The sequence below is a fragment of the Fistularia commersonii genome, chromosome 33 (assembly GCF_037954325.1).
Source record: "Fistularia commersonii isolate RoL2024-O1a breed Wild chromosome 33, RoL_Fcom_v1.0, whole genome shotgun sequence".
NCBI lineage: Eukaryota > Metazoa > Chordata > Actinopteri > Syngnathiformes > Fistulariidae > Fistularia > Fistularia commersonii.
Genome location: NC_141316.1, coordinates 2,526,196 through 2,551,792, shown reverse-complemented (window position 1 = coordinate 2,551,792; position 25,597 = coordinate 2,526,196). Strand labels below are relative to the sequence as shown.

The window sequence follows — 25,597 nt, the reverse complement described above, 5'->3', positions numbered from 1 at the left end:
CCTGGGAATTTTGCTCCATGGTAGTTTCTGTCTTACTTTGATATAGTTTCTTTCTGTTTTTCTTTTTCACTCTCTTTAATGTTTTTTATTTTTCATCTGATTTTGGTGAATTTCTTGTGTAATTTCTTACTAATTTGTGGTAGCTGCCACTTACTTTTAATGATAAGCATGCTGATTTCTACCACATTTCTAAGAGTTCGTACATGTTAATAATAAAGTAATACATTTATAAATAAATAAATTTATAAATAAATAAATTCTTTGTTTGACCATTTTATGTTTGACCATAAAATGGTCAAACAAAGAAGTAGGTTTTTCTTTTTATTTTATTTTTGTAATGTTTTTCTTTTAATTTATTTCTGATCATTTTATTCTTTTACATGTTATTCATCCATTCATGTATTAATTTAGTTATCTTTGATTTGTCTTATGAACGTTAAGAATTCTGACTGGTGACAATGAATTGAGACCTGGGCCTCATTCTGCCATCTTGGGATTTGTTTTAGGGTCACAGATGGAATAATACTGGCTAGTAGGCCAGGCCAGTAATTTTTCTTGCTGGTTCACTGATTCAGCAGCAACAGTGAAATAGACCAACTGTTATTAATTGCTTTAATTAGACTGGTGTTAGAGAAGCTACGACAAGTCAAATAGTCTCAAATGATCTGCAGTGAATGTCCCATGGTGAGACTGTTTCTTTAGGGTGAGGGAAAGTGAACTAATGTTGCTTTCAATATTATTGATCTGTAATTCTCATTTTTAACTAAAGCAACAACAAAAATAAATAAATAAATAAACTTACTTAACCATGGAATATTTAGACCAAATTGATTGCACTATTTCCTAAACTCACCAGTCTCGACATTATTTGCATGGGAAAAAAATCTTCAAAAATTACGATTTTCATTTAGATTCAAAATGCCAATTTAGCATGCAAGCCAAACAGCTACACGGGGTTTGTTTGAAGAAAAACAAACATTCTGTGTAATTTTCCCAAGGATAAAAGCAAACAGATTTTAGTCTTTCTCATTAGTCTTCTAACATCTTGAGTCAATTTGACCCATTTTTCCTTTTTTTTTAAATAAATACTGCTATGTTTGAGGCACAGTGCCGTTCTCTCAGGTAACAGCTAATCAGTGAATAAGGTTGGGATGTTTTCTTGCTGTCTCATCCAAACTATTGCAAGGTGTCAAGTCACCTTCAGCTCGTAAAATCAAAAAAATGAACTGAAACTCTGAACATTGTTGATTTGTGACATGTGCCCGCAGAGAACAGAATACATTTAAAAGGGTTTTAAATTCGGTCAAAATGACCTCTGTTCCACCTTTACCCTCACCTGCTGGCGTTACGCTTTGGCCCCAGGACCATGTCTGCTGGGATTAATTGGCGAGATATTTGTTGCTGTGTGACTTTGGAACTGGGCGCTCCAGGGCGCTTTTTCATTTTGGCAGGTATTAAAGAAAAAATTGTAAATCTGGCATTTGTCTCCTCTTGTAGGTTCGAGCGTGGCACGCCTTCACTGGTCTGGACAGCAGGGTGAAGAACCTTCTTGTCTCCCTGCGGGCCGTGGCAGAGCTTCAAAACCCAGCCATTCGAGCCAGACACTGGCATCAGCTAATGGCCGCCACTGGAGTCCGCTTCACCATGGACCAGGTTTCCAATTTATTTTATTTTTTTCTATTGAGCAAAGAGAACAAAAATACTTCTGTTCATTCATGGATGGAAGAAGCTGTGCAGCGAGTAGCCATAATTAGATGGAGTGGAAAAAAAAGACCTTCTAAAAGGTTTAACATCCGGAGGTTCCATTTTCCTTGTCTTCTAATGGCAGAAGCACCATTCTAATAGGAGGTTCTATATTCTAACATATACATTTTGTATCTTTTAAAATATATATAATAGCTAATTATGGACTGTGGTGCAGTGCTTGCCACTTTCTAGCAAGAAGGTTCTTGGTTTGATTTTCCTACTGTCAGATTCTCCGGTTTCCTCCCACAATCCAGAAGAAAATGCAATAGGTTCCCTGGAGAATATAAAATACCCAGATGTGCGAATGAGAGGGTGAATGGTTGTATGTCTCTATACAGTATGTGGCCATGTCATTGAATGGCAAGTCCAGGATGAACCCCACTTCTCGCCCATTGACAACTGGGATAGGCTATCGCTGTCGTGCAGGATAATGAATCATGCTAATGAATGAATAAATGATAACCTGTAATGATGATTATCTCTTGAACGATATTTGTCTTATAATGTCAGACTGTTCACTCTAACCCCGCTGCTTTGCGGGCGTTAATCGGCAGCCTCATCCGCTTGCGTCCTCTCAGTTCATTTGCATCACGGATATAGACTTTTAATGTGAGTCCATTATGCCTTTAAAAGTTTACAACTAAGCATTTGAGGTGTAGCTCTTGTTCGAGAAAAGTGGCTGTAACTTCGACTCAAGTGTAGTCGTGAGTGAATCTTTCCGAAGGGCATCAGGATAATACATGGAACACACAACAGTAGTGTTGGACAAAGTAGTCTTGGTAACTACTAACTCTATCTTGTGTATAGTAATTGATAAGGTTCGGCCGGTGACTCTGTTATGACACGATGAATTTTCCCGCAGATTGAAATGTTATCATGAGTTTAGTAAGAAGCTTTCCTAAGCTACGATGCAGCTCCCATAATTGAAACATTCCAAGGGTTGATCAGTGGCTTTCTGGGAGCAGGAGACGACTCTGGCTAACCTGCTGCAGCTGAACCTTCACTGCTTTGAGGAGGAAGTGCGAGGCATCGTGGACAAGGCAGTTAAAGAGATGGGGATGGAGAAAGTACTTTTAGAGCTCGACTCCACATGGGCAGGTATGGGCAGGGAAGCACCTGTGCTTTCTTTTGTTTTGATTGAAAATATCAATCGTATTATAAGTCGGTTACTTGATGTTGGATGCTACTAGCTATAATGACTAGTCCTAGCAGAATTTGCGATTCATTGACTTGTACGTTGATGTTGTGCAGGTATGCAGTTCCAGTATGAACCGCACCACCGCACCCACGTCCCTCTGCTACGGTCGGACGAGGAGCTCATCGAGACCCTGGAGGACAACCAGGTGCAGCTGCAGAACCTCATGTCGTCCAAACACATCGCCCACTTCCTGGATGAAGTCTCGTCATGGCAGAACAGGCTGTCCGTGGCCGACTCGGTCATCTCTATCTGGTTCGAGGTGCAGCGGACTTGGACACACCTCGAGAGCATCTTCATCGGCTCGGAGGATATCCGCTCGCAGCTGCCCGAGGTTAGAGACACATACCTGGACACGCCGCTGCGATTTTAATCAGAGATTTGCAAGCACGCGGCTAATTATGTCTCCTTTTCTGGTTTGCATGCGGACCTCAACCTTGGTTTGTCGTTGCACAGCAGAACTGTTATAGTTGTTAATTAAGAATCCATTAATTAGTTCATACTGGTAGTTTAGCAGCCAAGATTATCTGACTTTTTAATTGCTCCCATGGCGTCAGGGCTGCACCTAAACCCAGATGTTTGCTATTAAACCTCTAATTCTGTTTCTCTCTTGTGGGAACCATGAATTCCCTTGGAAAAAAAATCACCTGCAGGACTCCAGGTGCTTTGAAGGGATTGATGCTGATTTCAAAGAGATGGCAAACGCCGTGCATCAAACGCCAAATGTGGTGGAGGCCACCAATAAACCCGGGCTTTTCGGCCAACTGGAGGACGTCCAGAGCAGGTGAGGGCTCGGCAAAGATGAATGACTCCCTCTTCCCACTCCTTCATGTCTGTTATGAGACAGGTTTATAGGGAGTGCGCGTGAACGCACGCACACGCCCTGAGTCTGTGGGTGGATGTCTTCTCAGGCTGTCCCTGTGCGAGAAAGCTTTGGCGGAGTATCTGGACACCAAGCGGCTGGCCTTCCCCAGATTTTACTTCATCTCTTCCGCCGATCTCTTGGACATCCTATCTAATGGGACAAACCCACAGCAGGTGCAGCTTTAAAGTTTTCATTTTTTTATTTATTTAATGAGAGTCTGTTTAGTGTCCTTGCTTGATGCAAATTAGTTTCTTTTTTTAGAACATTGTCCAATAAACTGAACTTTTCGGCCACTTTACTGCTTTACGCCACTGACAAAAAAGGAAACAGGGCTGAGTGGATGTCCGAAACCATTCAGATTAAATGGAAAAGTAGCACAGAACGTAAACGCAATTCAGTGTGATGGAAACAGATAACGTGAATAATTAATCACATAAAGGACAAGATTAAAACATTCATCGCCATGCATCGAATAAAACCCCATCATTCCTTCATTACTTAATTATCGCTCTAGCGTTAGCACCAACTATTGCCCATACTGAAACTCCATGCATTGCAGAATGAGTGACGCACACAACCTTGTATTTCCCTTCCTCAGTTTCCACAAATTTCGAAATTGCGACCAATTTGGACGGAAATCCAATTATAGCGACCTAAGATTGGGAAAATAGCCTTGCTGGCTTGGGTTAGCTGAGGGTGAATTAACAGTCTAAAGATACGAACCCGGAGGTTCTCAAAGTGGGAGGTGAGCTGCCTCCCTGCGAGGCTACTAACTGCTCTATGGAGGCTCGGTGATGGGAAGTGACAGAATATTCTATTAGTTGCCGCATTAGTTATCAAGAAGACATGATGAAAGAGATGGCGCGGTCGATTTGTTTTAAGGAGTACAGTCATTCCGTTGAACTTTCCTGTTCCTCTTACTTTCCAAGAAACTAATAAATGTCTACGGACACATTGTTTTCACTGGCTGTAAAATTTAAAGCCCCTATGGTTCAACAGTTGAGTGTACAGGATCAAATATTGTTAACATCCCATAGGCGCTCTAGCATTTATTGAAACCAAGCAATTAAAGTAAGCCGGGGGTTAGGGGGTGCCAAGTTCTACACGTTGTATTTCAGCACTTTTAGGAGTTAATTTTGAAAGACATTTTACATATTAATTGGGCTGGGGGAAGCTTGATTTGTTTACTCAATTGTAGTTGATTTAATGGTCATTCCAATTCCACATTCATGGGCTGTATTAATAATAGTTCCCCATGATGTGGAAAATTGTTTTTTTAATTAAAAATATAGTCATTGGAAAATTAAAGAAATACTTATAAAAGTGATTCAGAAATCGCCATGTGATTCAAAGAAAAATCTGACCGCCTGCATGACATGACGACAGGGTGGTGGGGAATTTCACAGCAGCCATTTTGACATGAAATAGTGGATAAACATGTGTCACTTATCATATTAATGGAGCCTTCAGACAGAAGCCATTTGCAAGGTAAACACACGGGTAAATAATAACATTAATTATGGCGGCTCGGGCCCTGGTGATTCACACGCTTACTCTCCAGACCACTGGTGACAAGAAACAAAACAGAATCATAATTAGTTTTTATCAGCGACGCCTGCATTTGCCCCGTTGCGATGTGGCAAAATGGACGCTTTGGAAAAGCATCTCCTGCGCCTAGGAAATGGGCTGTGAGGCGAGAGCTGTTATTTCTCTCTATGCCGCTCACCTTTACAAGGTTCTCCGTGTTCACCCACGTACTTTGATTTACAACGCGCCATCTTCCCTTTAGCATTCAACACACATCTCTGTCTCTCAGCTCTGCCTCCGTTGTCTGCTGTAGTGCCCAGAGTGGGCACCGCGGGGCACTGTTGCTCACTGTTTTACAGCTTGCACCCGCCTCCCTCGTCAGGACGTTGTCATATGCATTTCCACCTTGGAGAAATAAATCACCGTTAAGCACGACTTGGCTCTAAATCTCTCTAAGCAGACAAACAGCACCGGGAGCCGGGCCTCCGTAATAACAATTCAGGGAAAATACAGTCATGAGGTGCTATTTGCTTTTACACATCTGCAGAGAAAATGGCAGCGAGACTGCGAGCTGAATACTAAGTGTGTGCCCGCGTGTGTGTCTCTGTGTGTGTTTGCTCAGGTCCAGAAACATCTGTCCAAGCTGTTTGACAACATGGCTAAGATGCAATTCGAAGCAGATGGAGAGGGGAATCCTTCCAAGACCGGTCTAGGGATGTTCAGCAAAGAGGGGGAATACGTCCCCTTTGATCAGTCCTGCGACTGCACTGGACAGGTATATTCTTTCTCATGTCTCTAAAAGCTTCTCAACTTGTACATTTAGCTCTGCAGGCGTCCCTCAGTTTTGTCTTTGTTAGACGTAGTGCTGACGGAGGCACCCCGGCTGTCTGCGGATGGCCGTGACAGATGTGGAAATCCACTTACCTGCCCTTTCCTGTAATGGAAAGCCATAGAGGGAAATATCAGACAGAGATATCACAAGCCACAATAAAAGAGACAAATGGAATTGAGTCCCTCTTTGCCCCTGGGGTTTTTGCATATCAAAACCCATAAATCCATTAATTTTCCATTATATCCATAGTGTTTGCTCGACTTCACATCCACTCTAATGCTTATTAATGACCTCATTAGGGTTCATTGATAAAGGAGCCTATCGGTGATCACGTGACACTCGTTTTCAATGCATTTATTTTTACCGTCCGCTTTCTTGCGAGTCACGTTTAAGGTGGAGGTTTGGTTGAACCGTGTCCTGGACATCTCGCGCTCCACGGTCCGTCACGAGATGACCGAGGCGGTGACAGCGTACGAGGAGAAACCGAGGGAGCAGTGGCTGTTCGACTACCCAGCTCAGGTAAAAGGGCTGAGAGGGAAGAATGAATAGATTAAACAAAATGTCTCTCCCAGGGATTGTGTCGCCTCTGCACCGGTGACTGGAGGCTTTATGTGTCAACCGTCTTTTCGAAAAAAAAAAAAGGCATCTGCATATGCATCCCGTTGTCTTTAATTCTAAATCTTATGGAGAGCTTGAGGACTTTGGTTTGGATGAACTGATTAGATGGTCTAAAAGTACAAGTCATGGTCGTAACCTTTGTAAATGTGATCGGCGCGGTGGCTCATTCCCCGGCTCGGGCAGCCATCACATCGAAATGTCCTTGAGGACACATTGAACCCCATCGTTGGTAATGCCGCGTGTGACTGAACCCCCACATGTGCACAACTATGAAAACAGCTAAAATTGGCTGATAAAAAGTAATGTGACATCTCTGGAACACCTCCAGGGATGTCCTCCAAATATTGTCCCAACTCAGACTCAGGAGATTTGCCAATTACTTGGCTTAATGTTAAGGTCTCCGTGGCTAGACGAACCACTTTTCGGGCTTAAATTGAAATGCTGACTGGGGTGAATGAAAAAGAAATGGTTACGGTGTCAGAGGTGGAGTGCAGGTTCTTTGCCCTGAGGGTCAATTCAGCAGATTGTGAAGCCACTTTATGTAGTCTTAAGCAAACCTCCTTACTGATTAAACTGGCGGGTTAGTTTAGTCCAGCCTGAAGGATGACAATTCATGCATTATGTTATGGACAACCCTGACATAATTGCTTCTCAAACTAATTGCTATTGTCTGAAAATGCCCAAAACAAGCACAAAAAAAGCTCACCGGATTGCATCTTATTCCTCAAATTGCCAGGGACCTTGTGACAAACGTCAGCATAATGATATGTTGATCACTGAAGGAGGGACACAGTGGAAATTATTATTAAAAAGATAAATATATAAATAAACGCAAACATCAATATCTGTATCCACATTCCTTTCAAATTAGTTTTTAATATTGGTGTCTCCACAACTGGCTTGGAAAAAACAAAACAACAGTTTCCAGTGTAAGTATGTCAGTGTTATTGCTTTCCTTTACTTTCAAAGTATCATGTGGTCATAATAACTGATTGCAAGCTATTTTCTGGTGTTGCAATGCTTAATTTTTTTGTTTCTAAAATCCACTTTTCAACACAATTGGGGCAAATGATAGATCATGTGAGTTGCATACTGTGATCCCATAAACACAAGGCCAGCCATAATCTGTATCTGCTTTTATTCATACATCCATTTTATCAATAGGAAGTAGCATTTTGTGTTTAAGGTCAACCTTAGCGTGACACAGAAAACAGTTTCCCGGGCCGCACTCGCAGGCAGACAGCAGCAAGTCGATAATTGCAGGTTTTCCCTTTACTTACCCTTAAACTTCAGATGGATTGCAGAAAAAAAAAACAAACAAGCGGAAAAAAATGTGGTTTCTCATAGATATTTCAATCGACACTAGAGTTTTCCACACGCGCTGTTTTTGCAGCCAGCCCCTATTGAGTATTTCACACAGCTAGATAAAACAGAGTAAATACATCTGTGTTTCCGTGGTAATGGATTGCTTATCTTTGCCTGGAAATGCCAACAGTTTTCTGTTGCCGGTAGTTGCGAAATAGGCCCGTCGTCCACAAGTTCGATACTGTTAAAAAAACGATTTAATGTTAAAAGCAAACGCATTATTGATATTGTTCACTTCTAGAAGGTCAATCGTTTGTGCCCGGTTTAAGAAAAATGTATTAAGGGCTAATCACTAACTACAAGTTCCCGCATCAATTTAAATTGTATGTTTCTTTAAAGCTAAAGGTCCATGTGTGATTTGGAAACCGATGCATGGTTTAGCACAATGTGTGTGTTTTCTCAGGAATTCGCCAGCTTGATGTGCGCATTTAGGTTTGCGCCCACCTGTTCTCCGGCGCAACTCAGGTTCTGTTCAGGCGTGAGGATGTGAATTGGTGACTTATCTTCTCAGATGCTCACAAATAAATAAATAAATAAATAAATAAATACATAAATTCCGCCGCTCACACGCGAGCACACTGCCAAACATGGAGACCATCTGCACTGGCAGAGTCTGGGTTTGAGGGCGTAGAGTGGAGGTTAGGGAGGGGCTGCAGCGGCATGAGAGTGGAGTGTTGACGAAAGTATTGCAGCTTCATACTGCAAACACGTAATGTTTCATTCATATGGACACAAGCGGGGTGATAGACAGCGAACCACATCTCATTTTTGTGGATGAGTGCACGAGGGAGAAATAAAGTGAGGTCAGGAGAAGAAACTATATTGTTCGATGATGGAATGTGCGCCCAGATATAGCGATAGCTATAAATTATCACAGCTCATTGGACATAGTTGTAGATATTGGATCAATTCATTGTTAATTTGGAGTTAAAACACCAAGTAGGGTGATAATAGAAGGGATCTGGCCCTGGTTGACGGTTCCAAAATTCATTCCAGAGTTCAATGTCTGTTTAATTAATAAGGTGCTAACCTACATGAGTAATGTAGCCAGCGACATAGTGCAAAGATGAGGTCATTTCATAAATTAAAAAAAAAAGGTAATGATCAATAACACATGTTAAAACATAGTAATAAAGTAAAGAAAAAACAATATTTTATTCATAGAATAATTGCAGAACATGGCCATGGATACTAAACATTTATTCTGTTTCTTGCAAGCAACACCTTTTTTTTCTGTGTCAATGAGAAGGTGATGGTGTACTGCCTTTTAGTGTGTCCCTGAAACCAAGCTTGCAAACCAATAAGAAATTAATCATAAAAAACCCTGTTGTACTTGTTAGAATTTTAAGAGTTTATTTGAGTAATATTTTTGACTATCTTTTAGAAGTACGTGCATTATTTTGTCATTTATGGGGTCAACATTCGGTGGATTGAAACCAAATCCATTGATAATGTTATAACGATAACTATGAAATTTTCTTCATTGAAATGAAGAAAATGAAATGTGTGTGTTTTTTCTGAAATGAAGAAATGAAAATTCTATTCACCGCATACAAACATGATTATGTTGATCAATGAATTCAAAGTAATTGAAATATAGTACATCACTTCACTGAGCTCACGTCCAACCATTAAGTGTATTTTTGGTTATGTTTAATTCTGGTCCCATGACACAACATATAGATATCATTAAATATTTGTTCCTGATAAACATGCAGAGGGCACTGAGATGTATCGATCCAGGCCCTGAGGAGGGTCAGTAAAGTGTCCATCGTGGATGGACTCCAGCAGCTTGCAGCCTCCGAGGTAACACTCCATGCTAACACAGTTTGCTAATAGCTCCATAAAACATTGATAAGCAATTGGTTTCATTCACTTCTTCCCATGGATCCATGCTGCCTCACGGGGAAATGAAGAATTGAGACTTGTATCTCACAAGAGGGACTTAGTAGATTCAAGGTCATCTTTGCAGGATATTTATTCCTAAGGAAGAAAAAAAAAGCTTTGAAATGCTCTGACCACATGAAAAGTGCTTTGAAGCTCAACTTTGCACCGGGGTCAGCAGACACACCTTCTCTCTGCTTTCTGATAGTAACAGAAATCAAGTTGAAAAGGCAACGGCTGTGTCCAGGGAACATACCGTATGTTCAAATATTTTAGATCTTGTTTTTGACTTGACTCATCATCGGCCGGCGTGTTTCAAACATGCAAACATTCATTCCCAGGTAGCCTTGACATGCACTCAGATCTGGTGGACGTCGGACGTGGGCATGGCTTTCACCCGCCTGGAGGAGGGATACGACAATGCCATGAAAGAGTATTACAAGAAGCAGGTGGCTCAGCTCAACGCCCTAATCTCCATGCTGGTCGGCCACCTCTCGCCGGGCGATCGGCAGAAGATCATGACGATTTGCACGATCGACGTCCATGCCAGAGATGTGGTCGCCAAGATGATAGCTCAGAAGGTGAGAGGGATGTATCAACAAGAGAACCTGATCTGTGTATAAATTCGTCGGCTGGCGTGCTGATTGCTGCAGTATCTTTTGAGAGCCCATTACCAGTGAATAATACACCAAGATATTCAAGTAAGGTATCTATTAGCATAATTAGAGGATGGGGGGAGGGTGGGGGGGAGATTATTTCCGGCTTTATCTGAAGGTTTGCCGCCTTTTTTTTTTTCCTTTCACTCTTTTCAAGGTGGAGAATTCTCAGGCGTTCGTGTGGCTCTCCCAGCTAAGACATCGTTGGGACGAAAAGGACAAGCATTGTTTGGCGAATATCTGTGACGCCCAGTTTCTTTACTCCTACGAATACCTGGGCAACACGCCACGGCTCGTCATCACTCCTCTGACAGACAGGTACCGAGGTGTCTTTGCTCTGGCTTAAAGTCAACAGACCATAATAAATCGACCCCGGCCGACTGTTATTTCATTTAACCACGGCTACGCATAACAGCTCTCATAATCGCACCCCACTTTAATTCCCAGAAACAAGCAGATCTGTCAATCAAAACACCTATGCAGAAATACTTAACTAATTTAACCAGTCTTAACTCCATAGTGTGTTGGTGTGCAATCATTTATTTATTGATTAATTTAATTTAATTAGATTTGAACAGTATGTTTGTTTTTTTCAACTGACTCAATTTTTTAAAACGTCTTAGATATTTACTTGGATAAATATTGGAATTCCTGCTGAGTGACTAAAACTTTGATCAGACTTAGTTTAGAGTTAGTCCTATTTTTCCCCTCTGAAGTCCCAGTGCCTACTTATATTTGATTATATTATTCATTCCTTACTTTTCTTCTGAACTGGTTTTCCGCCGTGTGTGAAAGAATACATTCTTCTGCAATCTGTGCAAAATGACAATATTTTCATGCCTGATGCTTAGATTGTAAGGACTGGGCTCCTGGAGCTTTGTACCAAACACTTACTTCCAAATCAACAAAACAATTAGCATGATCGGAGACGGGCTATGTGAGGGTAGACATTAACTACAACATAAAACAGACAAACCTGTGCTGATTTCAGAAACGTGGGGCCTCGTTGAGGATTTTGAAATGTCAGAAAACGCTAGTAAGACAGCCATCATAAATATCTTGTGATATTAGTTAATAGCTAGTTAATAATTTTGATAATGATTACATTCTGGTAACCCCTTTACTTTGGACAAAAGTTACATTCCTAGTATTGTCACTTAACTAAAAATCTTATTAGAAATGGTTAACATGTCTTCTATGGCAAGGATACATGATATTTAAAAATGAAAACGTCCGATGTCGCCGTTGCCAATGACCTGTGCCTACTATGTGAGAAGCGAGAAATATGTCCTTAATGCGAGGTTGGACATGTATTTCTGGCCATGACATGTTATGGTTTGCCCGAAACTCCGTGAGAAGTCCTCATTTGCCCCGCCCACACATCATGTGCCCCAAGCATTGGAGCAATCTGACAGAAAAAGTTAAATGTTAGAACAGTTACAGCCCGATAAATTTTCATACTTTCATCTTTTTGCACCGTCGTCCTCAAAACCACCCATCACTGCAAAATCTCCCGCCCCGGGCAGAACAGCTGAAATGACAGCACCTCTGCTCTTCTGCAATTCAAACTTTTGACCAATCACACAGTAGTTCTGGGACACACTGCAGGAATAAGTTCTGTCCGGATGATGTGTCGACAACAAGCCGCGAGAACACCCAAACCAGCGCCGCCAGAACAGAATGACGTAATTTTGTTCTCCCAGACCTGGGAATGAAGTACTTTCCTTTCCGCAAGAATGAAGAGGCCCAAGAAATGAACTTGCCGTCTGTTGACATCCAGCAAGTCAACTTTCATTCATAAGTTCATTATTTAAACTGCTTATCCTGCAGGCAGGGACCAGTTGCCAGTCAATCACAGAGCCACACAAAAAGATGTCCAACCATTGACTTTCTTATTCACATGACATATAGAGACATAAAACAATTGACTAATTCAAATGTAAGGGCAATTTAGAGTGTCTAATGAACTCACTGCATCTTTTTAGACTGGGAGGAAACCAGAGAATCCAAATGAAACCCATGCAGGAGAACATTTTAACTCCCATCTTGTCAGAATTGAGACCTGCTTCACGAATATGTATCTATTTGTTCCGTACATTTTTAGCGATGGAGTAGGTAGAAATTTCATTTAAACACTTTAAGTGCTACAATGTTTTTTTTTTTTTTTTTTCCTGTGTTTCACAAAAGTATCTGGCTCGTGGTCTTTCTCAGGTTGCTAAATGTGCCGGTTTGCATCAAGCGTGTTTGGAATACATTATCATGCTGATGAAGATTCCGCTTGCTCCTTGTAATTGAAAATGTACCTTGAAGATCCACACTTCTCATCTAATTACAATCATCTGACACATTCTGATAATCTTGGTTTGAATCAACACAGACGCCCACCGCCGGCAGAAGCTCTCACGGCATTTCACCCGAGGCACTTTGCCAACGGCTTGTTTGTTCACATACAGGTTTTTTCCGCAGGATCCCCGATAAAGTTTCCGCGGCGCGGAGATGAATACCTGCCACACGAAGCCCTTTTGGCAAGCGACAGGGTATCATTGTGTGGTTTTCCAGCTTAAGCGCTATTCCATTTGAAGGCCAGAATAAAGCAGAAACAATGGGCTTTGATGGCCAGATCGGCGACCATGTAGCAAAACGTCACCATATGGTGCATGACCTCGCTGACAATCACATGGTTTGCCCCCAGCTTTCATTTCAACAATAGAGCATGTGCTAACGCTTTTTTCCCCAACACCTTTACCCATAAAACCACGGTTTACTCAGTGGTCTCCTACATGTACTATAGTTATTTTAGTTAACGTACAACATTGCAACACACATGAAATAAACCCAATATTAAGATATTTATAATTTGAAAAGACAACATATGTAGTGATAGACTAGAAGTTAACCAAAGAAACCACCTTCTCTTTTGCTCTTATCTCACTTTGAAAAGAGAAATGTCTCACTGCTGCTTCTCCCGGCAGCAGAGACAGGCATCTTATTGGGGCTACGCGTTCAAAAAAGTAGAACGCAAAAAGAAGAAGAAGAAGTTTTCGGGCACAAAGGAAGCTGGTAAATGATCCGACAGCCAGACTAATTTGACGGACACAATGGGTCTTAGCCAGACTTTTCACGGTGGTGTTCACAGTCATCCAGCTCATGTAGAAACCCGCAAGTCATGGCCAAAAACCCAACCAGAAATCACCCTAGAAAGTTTGCAATTACAATTTGAACTACAATAATGCAAGAAAATTGCTTTCACTAAATAGACGCCGATGAGAACTGTTTGACATTTTTGTGATGTAGCAGCTGGTGAGGCATTATTGCTTCCGCCTTATAGCAAGAAGGTCCCCAGTTGGAGTTCTGAAAGGGGGGGCTTTCCTTCCACAGTTCAGAAACATGGAGTAGACCCTATTTTGTCTAGATGTGTAAATGAGACAGTGATTGGTTGCACCCCCACTGCACTGATGTAGGATAAGGGGTTTAGGTAATGAATGAATGAAGGGATGAATGAATGACTAACATAATGCACATTCATCAAGTAATCTTTCTTGATGAATGTGCATTATGTTATTATGTCATTCATTCATTCATTCATTCAGTCATTCATTCATTCATTCATTCATTCATTATGTGCATTCATAATGCACATTTATCAAGTAATCTTTCTTGATGAATTTGCATTATGTTGTGTCATTCATTCATTCATTCATTTTTTTTCCTTCATTCCAAATCAGCCACCCCAAGTTGAACATAAACATTGGCAAAAAAAACAAACAAACTGATTATTCTCAGGAGAACAGGCCAGCCAGTTTGCAGCCGTGTGCAATATCTCAACCTTTAAACTGAAAAAGTCAATTGGACTTAATCGGCGGAAAACATTATAATTTGCTTCTGCGCATTCCTGCTTTCCGCTTGAAGCCTGTAACTGTTCATCATCACCCCAAATGAATGATAATTTTTCTTTTTAAACAGAAAAAGTAGAGCCTACGTGCAGGTTTACCTTCCTTCCACAGCTGACTGAAGCCTGAACACTGTGTTCGGCTCCTGCAGTAGCATCATTAGGCCAAAAGAATCCCTCCCTTTGATCGATGACACCAGCGATGTTATCAACTTGATGCGTGCATCGACATTTACCGTTGGATCACCAAAGTTGAAGTGTTATGTAAAATGTCAGGGATATTTTACCCAATCCCAAACAAAAATCACACCAACCGGGTGGGAGAGGCGCAGACAGAGTAACTCAAAAAGACGGGTTGATGAATAGCCGATTCTTTTAGAAAACACTGTAATAAAACAACTGAAGTAGTCACAGATGTCCAGTTTAAACTGACTGTCTAATCTATCATCTGGCTGTAGTTTAGCTATTCTGTGCGGGACATTGTCATCCCATCCTTACCCAGACGAGTGAATGGAAGAGATTTGGCCATATTTCAGGGAAGAGCCATAAAGCCGGCTGGCACTGATATGCAGATGATACACTATACAGATGGGATCATTTGTCTTCTTTCAGCTTCTACCCCTCCTTAAGCTTTCCAATATTTTCCTCCTTCCATACATCATCCATTAACCAGAAGCTCATTAAAACCGTTGCTGCATCGGTATTGAAGACAAACCATTGAGTTTATCACTGCGATCGATAAAGTCTTGATTGTCTCCATCAGCTGACGTTCCGGGGCCGCTCGTGGTTTTTATTGATACCGGATTGGCAGACTGTTTGTTAGTCCCGACAGGTCCTTCTGGAGAAGCAATCACAGCTATCGCTCATCAGCCCGTGTGATAATCAACACACCGGAGCACATTATATTAACACGTAATGAGGTTATGTGCAACGAGACCTTGTCTGTGCTAGTTAGAGGACTGCGTCAACACAGGGTTTGTCATTTCTAATGTTAATGACAGCAATGGAAGTCAAGCCTGGTACATTTCATTAATTTATTTCATCAAGTAGGGGGCGTGTTTGACAGTGAATGGGTGAATTTATTCTAAAGCATACTTTGGTGTCAGCACTGTGACTGTCATTGAAATCTAGACTGACATGAAAATCCCAAGGGCTGAGCAAACTGGAAAAATAGAATACTATATGGTATTGAGGAGGCAATGTATATGTAGCACATACTGTATATGAGCTATATATGGTAAGGAAAATCACAGGGGACACAAGTAGACCCCAGGATAGCATGGAATCATTCAACTCTTCTTTTATTTAGACTGAAGTAAGAGTGTGTGCCAACATTTTTTTTTTAAAACCCAAGCTGTGTTTTCATGATTTCTCAGTTCTTGGCTTCCTTTTATTCTCATGAATTTATAATTCTTAACGGTGCTGTAGTTTTTTTTAAATTGTCATTTCTAAAATTATTACAATATTTGTATTTAAGAATTTATTTACGTCATTTATTTTTGCCAATATTTAGGCACTATTTCTCTGATTTTTATATATCCTGCCAAATTTAAGGTCACCCCCCCCCCATTTTGTATCAGTTCTTGAGATTCATAATGTTTTACCTCATTTAAAAAAAGTTTTTTTTTTTTTTTATTCATCCGTGCATATATTATTCTGTTAATCTGTAACTTTATCTCCATTTCCCCATTGACTGTCTATTCTGACTTTAAATTCATTTTCTCATTTAAAAAATTATGTGGAAAATAACATGATTTAACTGACAACAACTCTTAGAAATAAGATAATATTTGTGAATTAAAAAAAATAGAACAGAAAGCCTAGCTTAAAGCCTAAGGGAGCAATGCCTTAATTGCTGAAGGACCTTCAGCAATTGGCCAAACTGCAAGCTGATCTCTGGCGAGCTAACATATCTAAGATATAAACGTTGGTCGTGTTATGCATCTTTGACCTTGACCTGTTGTGTTCTTCTCCCCCTTATGATATTTGAAAATTCAATATCTGAGAGTGTGAAAATGGGCATAATTATTCTGGGGCTACGTCTCAGCCTTCACAGACAAACTGCACGGAATAATAAAAAGGCCGAAGCAAATCTCCGAGCCGATCCGTTGCAGTAGATGGATAACTACAAATGTGCCTGTGCGGAGTGGAACTCCTGTGTGTGGAAGGAGAGAGGGAAGCGGCGTTCTCTTGATCTTTATAAATGAAAGAGCAGCCAGTCAAATCAGACTAAAGCTTCTTTATTTTATTTTATTTTTTCCTGCGGCTAACTGTCAGACCCCAGGCCTCAGAGATGATTCAAGATTAATTTACTTTATCAATTTACAACAGGGTTGTATAATATGATTATGCGTGTAGTCCCTATATGCTACTCTCAAAACCCAGATATTATGTAGAGGGAATCATAAAAAGTTAATAAAAAAGTCATAAACATAAACTATTTTTTTTTTCTTTTATGCCAGAGTTGCGCACACAGCTCGAGGAAAAAACGGCTGCTGTGGGGTTTCTCCTGAACGACGTCAGATACCTCTATTATGCAGCAGACAGTGGCAGGGTGAACCTGCTCAGGCGACATGGCTGCTGTCTGGAATTTTCCTCCAGGCTCCGCCCGGGCACCTAACCCCGCCGCTATCATTGATACTTACTAGACGGGTCGCAACAAGGTGGTTTTAATCAGTCCTCCTGTCCCGTCGGGCACATATCCAGCCAATCTGTGATGTTTCCTGCCATAATCTTTTATCTCACAGCTGGAAAATGCATAGCTTGAAATCAGTTGTCAGCCCTTTACTATGTGGCGGTGGTGGAATGGGAGGGGGGGTGGAAAGCAGTCACAAGAGACCAATGTACGCAATCTGACATCATTTACCGATGTGATAGGGAGAACACACACACACACGCGCGCACATACTCACACACACAAATCCCACCTCTGAACAAATGCCTGCACTGCAGTGTGCAAATTCAAAGTCATTTGTACTTTTAAGCGGTTCAGAATTGCCTTGATAGCTGCATCTATCTTGTCTATAAGGTTGCAAGTAGCCCATTGCCATTATTCCTCCTGGCTTTGGCTCGACTTAACCTTGCGACGGTTTTAATGCTGCACTTGATTGCGTCTCAGAATAGACGTGTCTGCTCGGTGCGACTATTTTGAAAGCTGGGAGCCAAAAGGGTGCGAATAATGACAATTTTATCACTGAATGGCAAGCTGATCTGTTGGTAAAGCAATATGTTAAAATGCCTTTGAATTATGTTTTTGACACAAATTGATGTTATCATTCTGTCATCAAATATTTGGCAATGACCTCAAGAGACAACAATGCTATTGACACAGCTAAAGTGCCCACAAGTATTATAAGACAAATTTAATAGTGTGGTGTTGAGACAACTAGATATCAAACAAAATTATCGGTTCCCCATTCATTATGACATTATTATAATTACCATAATTAATTATTACCAATTAGGATAGTCATTATTATCATCATTATGTTTATTTTTCACATTATTATTTTGCTGATTCCTCTTCTTCCGATGCGGGTATGCGAGAGGGAAGCAGAGATTGAAAGCGTCTTTTTCGGCCAGTTTTCCACTTACCTTTTTCTGTTTATGTGCTTCATATTTTTTTTTGTTTATTTTCTGTCGGTATTTGTTCTTTTCATGTTTGCGATTTTTTGATTGCTTTGTTTAATTGGTTGGTCCGGGAGGTGTGCCCGTATACCTGCCCGACGATGGCTGCTAATCTGAGACATGGCGTCCTCTGAGCCGCACTCCTGTAATAAGTACGGATAATGCTGCCTGACAGCATGGTGTCCGTGGAGGGAAAACTGCTTGCAGTCAACAAGCAGGTAGGACTTGAAAATCTGACATACGCGTCCAGAATGAACTGAGCTGTGGTCGCCTTGCTGATGTCAGAAGCGCTCATCCACCATCTGATTGCTAGGGGTGTGGTCATCGGTGATACCTTCATGCAGGTGTCCCCCCTGTCGTACTGTCGATGCGGATCACCGTCTCCGTGGTTCCGCTGTTCAATCCAAACAGTCTGTTGGAAAAATGAACCCAAAAGGTTTGGAAAGTTCGCCGGTGCTCTTTAAACAGAGAGCCTGGGATGCTAGGATCCTTGGCTGAAGCATGTTCAGTCCCTGAGGAGGAAGGTTTTCATGTTTTTGGAGGGACTGTCACAAACCTTGGAGGTCTCATTCAGGGTGAAGTACAGGGATGCCTCATATCTACTGTATGACAGTTCAGGGCAGATGAAATGTTTTGAATGTGGAGATGTGGACCGCTGGGGGCACTTTTCTCGCTATGCTGCCCATGGTGGCTGTGGCGGCTGCACCTATTAGGGGGGCGCTGCGCTGGGGGGGGGCGTGGCCGCTGCACCAGCCAATGTATCGGCGCCTGGTGTGGGTGTGTCCACCGATGCCGTGGGTCAAGTGAGCCCAATCCCTTTGCACGTCAATGAGGACTCTTTGCGGTGGGGGCTGCAGCTGGAACCTCCATGGCAACAGCAGGGCAGGTGAGATCCCAAGCTTTTTGGGTCACACAAATTATCCCACCTTTGGGGATACAGGAGAGACAGGAAGCCAGTTGGGTAAGAGCGAAGACATAGAATGTAAATTGGAGTCGGACACTGTTACAGTTAGCGGCAGCAATAACTTTTCAGAAAGATCTTTACTCCTCAGAGGGCATTAATAACTTCTTTGATTGCACCTTCTATAAGAAGGTTGACGTCTCAGATTACTTTAGTGACACTGATTTTATTTTAAGTTTATTTTAAGTTTATTATATCGGTCAGAGCCATCAACAAACTCCAAAATCTGCACCCTTGGATGAAAGGAAACGATACTGCCTGTTGAAACAGGTCACCCTTCTGAGTTAGGCGAAAGGCAAAACTACAGTCATGGCCAAAAGTTTTGAGAATGACACTTCCACAAAGTCTATTCATTCAGGGGTTTTAGGTGTTTGCCACATGTTTCTATGGTCGTGTCATTCTCAAAACATTTGGCCATGACTGCACAAGGAAAAGGAAATAGAAGCCTGTGTATCACTGTTGCTCTTTCAGTCTCCCGATTCAGTTTATCGTGTCCATTTTCTCACCATGGTGTCTCTCCTCCCCCATTCATGCCATTTCTTAGGACAGGCTCTTTGAACATCAATGGTGGGAGAGACGGAAACAAGACAGCACTGATATCTGATCTCTGTTTCCAGAGAAAGCTGGATGTGCTCTTCTTGTAGGAGAAGCACACAGTTAAGAAGGACGAGGTGGGCTGGACCCTATTACCTCAGCCACGGAACCACCTAGAGTGCAGGTGTAGCTATTCTGTAGCCTCACGGGTGTAGCCTCATACAGCATCTTCTCAGGCCCTCTGACCCGTCATATCCTCTCATGAACTGCTAGATACTTACAGGATACAAAGTCCACAAGCCAGATAATACACCTGGGTAAGGGCCTACAGACTTGGGGTCTGTGTTAGAATTGACAGGTTTTACATTTCTAAGACCCTCCTACCCCGATTAGTCAAATGCCATGTAACTCCTGTTGACTTTTCTGATCACCATTTAGTTGCATTTGAGCTTGTCATGACTCCTGGAAGTAATCAGAAATTTTGAATCTGAAATTCGGAATATCGAGGAGGGCCTGAGTGGAGGCACAAGCGCTTCTTGTGAGGCCTCGCGCACACCTTCAAGTCCCAGCATCAGTCAAACACGACAAACAACGGCAGAACACCATATGTCCCTTAAAGTTGGTTAGAGTATTTTTGTTTGATATCGGATAATAAAAGTGGGGCTTGGAAAAAAAAAAAAAAATTACGATATACATTATATCAAATCCTGAATGTCATTTGAAAGTGAAGGACAAAAAAAAAAAACTCCAGGTACCTCCCACTTTAGGTTGGAAAGATCAGCTTCCCTTCGCAGACCTAAATTACACAAATACTTTTTCAACAAAATTATTGCAGAGTACTTTTATGATCCTGATGCTCGATCAGGATCAGTCAGCTCTGATTGGCCAACAGACTCCTAGTCTGGACTCGGGTGATGACACGAATGCCTCTGCTACACGTTTAGATGCTACATCACTCTGACGCAATCCCTGCACCTGACCATGAGCGGAGCTCCGGCCGGGCCGGCTGGAACGGGCAAAACAGAGACGACAAAGGACCTGGGCAGAGCGTTGGGCATCATGGTCTACGTATTTAACTGCTCCGAGCAAATGGACTACAAGGTGAGCCGCAAAGACATCCTGCACACGTACAGCCGATGTGAATTCATTGCTTCCCTATAATATGCATATTCCTTCTAATCTTTACCTTTGTCAGCAATAAGGTTGGCATTTGTCATTAAGCGTGTCAACCCAACATTACGCCCTTCTCCTCTCATCTTCCCTCCTTTTATCTTGTATTTTTCTCCGCCCCCACCCCCACCCCCCCGCAATAAAGAGCTCATTTCTTCAACCCCCGATTGTTATTTCTTTAGTGAACCTCGTCAAAATGCCCTCACGGCACCTAGCCTCCGCCCTGATTTATTATTCACTCCTGTACACTCTTACTCACACGCTCTCTGCATACAGAGTGGTCAGAGGAGACATAAACTTAATCTTATGATCCTGTTACCTCCTGCTTCCCCAGACAGAGGCATCATTACAGTATACAGGCATACAGCACCCCCCGGCTATACACACCACGGCAAGATGTCAGAGAGAAGTGCTAATATACTCCGGGAGGAACACAGGCACTACAAACAGGCTTCAGAGCCCCACACTCTTACTCAAATTCAGTAATGCGTTGCACGCAAACAGACACACATACGCGTACACAAACCGAATCAATCCTCAAGATGTCGGGCTTGCGTCAGAGACGGTTTCCTCTCCACTGTAATTGGAGTGAAAAGTCAGTTACTTCCTTCATCGTGGTCCAGATGCTCCCTAGAGGGGCCATTCACTATTTAGAAAGTTGACACCGGGAAAAGTTATATTTCGGCGGGAGGCTCCCGGCTTCCTCTTTTTTTTCGCCATTAAAGACCCCTTTTAATCAGCGTCAGTATGTTATTATTTAAATCCCCTTGCTCGCTGCCAACTGTTTTCGGCGCTACTTTTGTCAGGTGGTGTAATAGAAGAAATGGCTTTTGACTGAACGTGTCTGCAAGGAAACCTGGATTTAACTGTCCTTCTCTGAGATAGGTTGTGTTCAAGTGCCTTAAAGCAACCATTTAGGCTGAAGTTTGCCGAATACCGAATAGTTTTGGAATCTCAAGTGTCTTAATTGAATGCTCTATAAAATCAATGCACATCCTGGAACAGTCACCTGTCAATCACAAGCCGCATATAGACATCCAACTACTCTCAGTCACAAAATAACACTGGTAAGAAACCAGAGAACCCATAAGAAACCCATAGAAGCACAGAAAACATGCAAAAAACACATTTCAGATCTGTATGGGGGGCACTCATGTCCTCATGGAACACAGCTGATTTTGTGATCTAGTTTGACTGATTCTGGTTTCAAAGGGGTTGTCATAGTATCACACAAAACATCACTTTGGCACAAAACGTTTTTTTTGCGAATTTGTAAGAATGTTCAAAAAGAAAGCACTCAAATTGAATGTGTCGTTAACCAAGCCTTGTTTTAGTGTCAAAGTGTTGTCACACGTATTTCTGGGACGTTCCACTCTCACGCCCTGCATGTCCTTACAAAGCCCTCAGGCTGAATCTCCACTGGTGAGCACGATGGGCCGTGTGTGTGGCTGAATATCTCTTACTCTCCTTTTGTCCAACAGTCCTGTGGGAACATCTACAAAGGCCTGGCTCAGACTGGAGCGTGGGGCTGTTTTGACGAATTCAACCGGATCTCGGTGGAGGTGCTGTCTGTGGTGGCTGTACAGGTAAGAACACGCCCGCCTCTTCTGATACAGCTGCTGGCTGTATCCCACTCCAGTCACGATGATCGGAAGTAGAGTTTTATATGCATTCGCAGCATTGACAGGTTGACTTTTTCTTTTCCTTGCCGGCATAGTGGTCTCTCCAAAATCAGGTTGTGGCAAAAATAAGCCCTTGAAAACACGACTGCGAAGGTAAAGATTCCCCTTCAACTCAGATTTCAAGTGCAAATTGGCTCAGCTTTAAGACTAATCCACCGAGGCTGCCACCTTTGCACCCCAAAGCTTCTTCATAATTGGAGCTCTCTCAGATCTGACTTGAGAGTCAAGGATGCAAAAGGAGTTTTGCTCACCTCTGTAGTGCTGGATGCCACAATCCTCTCTTTTATTGTCGAAAGGACACACTCTGAACTTTAAAAGGATGTGAGACCATTCTATGGGTTTATTTATACCTGCATTAGCAACTTACTTCAGCACAGAGAAAAAAGGCAAATAAGGTGAAAATTTTAACTTATGAATGTTTCGGTGTGAATAATTCTGCGGGGGGTGACGAGCTGTCCCCAACAGCGCTTATCTTGAATAAACTACTATAGTCTACGGCCACTTTATAAAGTATTTCTATAACAACCAGATATAGTTTTTGGTCTAGGTTACCAGATTTGTTGATGCTAAAGGACTCAATATTTTCTCACCAGGATTAATGAAAAATCCATGTCTGGGATGAGTAAATGGTCCCCAGCCATCCTGAAATATATGATCCCACTTTATCAAACATCAATACCTTATCCTACACTTTCTCGCTCGGCTCCGTTGCGCCGTTATCTTGATGAAGAGAGCATCATTGGTGTTGCCAGATTTGACTACATTTAATCAGAGTTGTGTGACATGAAAAGTCACGCGGCATTTTTACAGTACCTGAACTTCTGTCCTCTGATATCGTTGCTTCTCCGCGTCCAGTTTTCATGCGAGACTAATCTGATTTCCTACTGTATTCCTATTCATATTTAGCTTATACAAACATCTGTACCTCAAAATATAGGGAACATATTCCGAGCAATGATAAATGTCAGTATCATCATGATCTCACTTTTAACCACATTTTTTCATCTTGCAAGCTACTTGTAAATGACCCAGCCAAAATTATCGACCTAATATAATATTACGATACCTACTACCTTCGATAGAAAATAAAAACCAGTGTTTAAGTCTGAACGGTGTCCTTCAGTGTTGAATAAGACACCTTAAATAAAATGTATTATTATCATTATTACTTACTGATTCTTTGTCTGCAGCAGGATCAAAAAGAAAGAAACTACAGTTTGTAGCTGACACTACAAGCCGCTGCCACCAAGCATTCTTCCAACTGTTGAAAAATGCTGAGAAGTTCAATTGGATAAAACATAACTTAACCTACGCTATTTGTGGCTGACGGTAAAACAAAATTGGAAACTGACTTTATATCTCTTCACACGTCATGTTAAATGATATCTCCGTATGAACAGTTTGAAAAATTTCACTTGTTTAGAATAGCAAGAGTTGACTGGTAAATGAAGCGAGAGCACTACTAATATGACATTGTGAAAGCAAAGTCCTCCGCCCATTGCATATGGAAGTGGTATGCTTCTCGTCTTCTTTCTTTGTCTGGCTCACCTACTCATTAATTTACATTTTCTTAAGTTTGGGTTTTGGAAACTTGGCGTGGTGACCGCGTGTCAAAAAAAGTTCAGATGCTCGGCTGGCTGCCCTGCATGTCAAGAAAGGGAGAAACGTAATAGTGTGGATGGATGGTAGCCTCTCTTCTGTCCTATCTTTATGCCATGCAGTCAACCAACACTGCCTTTGCGATCGACCAGGAGCTGGCGCTGTCCATCAATAGAAAACTAGTCATCTCATGAAAGTGGCCTGCGTGTCCAGCATGTATAATGTGTGTTGAAACTGGTTCCGCGTGTTGAGAAGGCTAACTATTTGTAAATGTTTGACGGATCGCCTGATGTCTAAAATGTTGTTATCTGCACCGGTCCCTTTTCACGATGAGGTTTCTCGCAAACCAATTGTCTCGGATCAGGCAATACAAACGGTTAGATTTTAAGCCACAGGATTGCTCGGTCAGGATTACTCAGCGAAAGGAATTGGCTCGAATTAGGCAGGACTTTTTTTCGGACCTTGAAAACCACTCCGCCGGGCAGAAACAGCACTGTTGTTTCCATTCGGTAAAAAATAAAAAAAAATAAAAAATAGGGAGAAAACCTTCAAAAACCAGAAAGCAATGAACTCGTCGTGACCCCCCTCCCCACTGGCGCCTGGGTCTTAGTGTCAAAGTAACCACGCTGCGGCTGTAGCAGTCGCAGTCGCTTTCCCCTCTATTGACCTTATTGTTCCGCTTACTTAGAATGGGACAGGTCTGTCAGGCTGTTTTGATTCTGGGGTAAGATGCATTTTATTCAGAGCACTTACCAAAGTTACCCTCATATCTCCCGAAGAAAGATTGCACCGGATGAATGAGATTAATTCATGTAAATGATTCTGCCCTCTGTGTAAAAGGGATTTTTTATTCCTGGATTTACACCGGAATCTCAGCGGATCTTTTTTGATGGGTGTCTAGACGGAGCATTTAAAAAATGTAACAGTTCCTTTAGAAATTGTAAAGCGTCAGCGTAACTCGCTGCAACTGGGATCAGGACTCAGTAGCCGGATTGAGAGATAAGGAAGGTGAAGGATCAATCTTTACTGAATGCAAAGAAGGTTCAGCTGACACAACGTCACTCTATGTTGCATCATTTGTCCCAATAAAAGCGAAGCTCGAACAGTTTTACTTGCAGGAAACTGGTTAAATGCTGGAAAACACATTCAGATAATATTGCTTATGTACATATTACAGAGACTTTTCCCAGTAGACTTAGACCAAAAAAAAGTTGGCTTAACACAGGTTAAACACGACCCCTTTTTGACATTACCCATTAATCTATCCTAATGTGATTAATATGGGCCAGTTACACTTTCCAGAATCAAGAATAAGCCATTCGGTTAGATTCTTACACAGCATTCAAATGGCCAAGGGCTAAACTGGATTTTATTGGCAGAAGTCTCCATGGTACACTGAATGCCAACATTTTATGCATGCATTACATATGTATTCATTTATTTGTGT

General features: G+C 41.9%; 1 protein-coding gene across 1 annotated transcript in view; it reads left to right on the top strand.

Annotated features, from left to right (window-relative positions):
- The window catches only part of dnah9 (dynein, axonemal, heavy chain 9), a 192,800-nt gene that overhangs the window by 38,979 nt on the left and 128,224 nt on the right, over positions 1 to 25,597 (top strand). Inside the window, exons 26-36 of the mRNA XM_086140698.1 lie at positions 1,498 to 1,653; positions 2,712 to 2,844; positions 2,998 to 3,275; positions 3,595 to 3,725; positions 3,853 to 3,979; positions 5,956 to 6,108; positions 6,559 to 6,684; positions 10,374 to 10,613; positions 10,846 to 11,006; positions 20,644 to 20,800; positions 22,351 to 22,455. Coding sequence (XP_085996824.1) covers positions 1,498 to 1,653; positions 2,712 to 2,844; positions 2,998 to 3,275; positions 3,595 to 3,725; positions 3,853 to 3,979; positions 5,956 to 6,108; positions 6,559 to 6,684; positions 10,374 to 10,613; positions 10,846 to 11,006; positions 20,644 to 20,800; positions 22,351 to 22,455 — 1,767 coding nt within the window. The remainder of the gene's footprint in view (positions 1 to 1,497; positions 1,654 to 2,711; positions 2,845 to 2,997; positions 3,276 to 3,594; positions 3,726 to 3,852; positions 3,980 to 5,955; positions 6,109 to 6,558; positions 6,685 to 10,373; positions 10,614 to 10,845; positions 11,007 to 20,643; positions 20,801 to 22,350; positions 22,456 to 25,597) is intronic.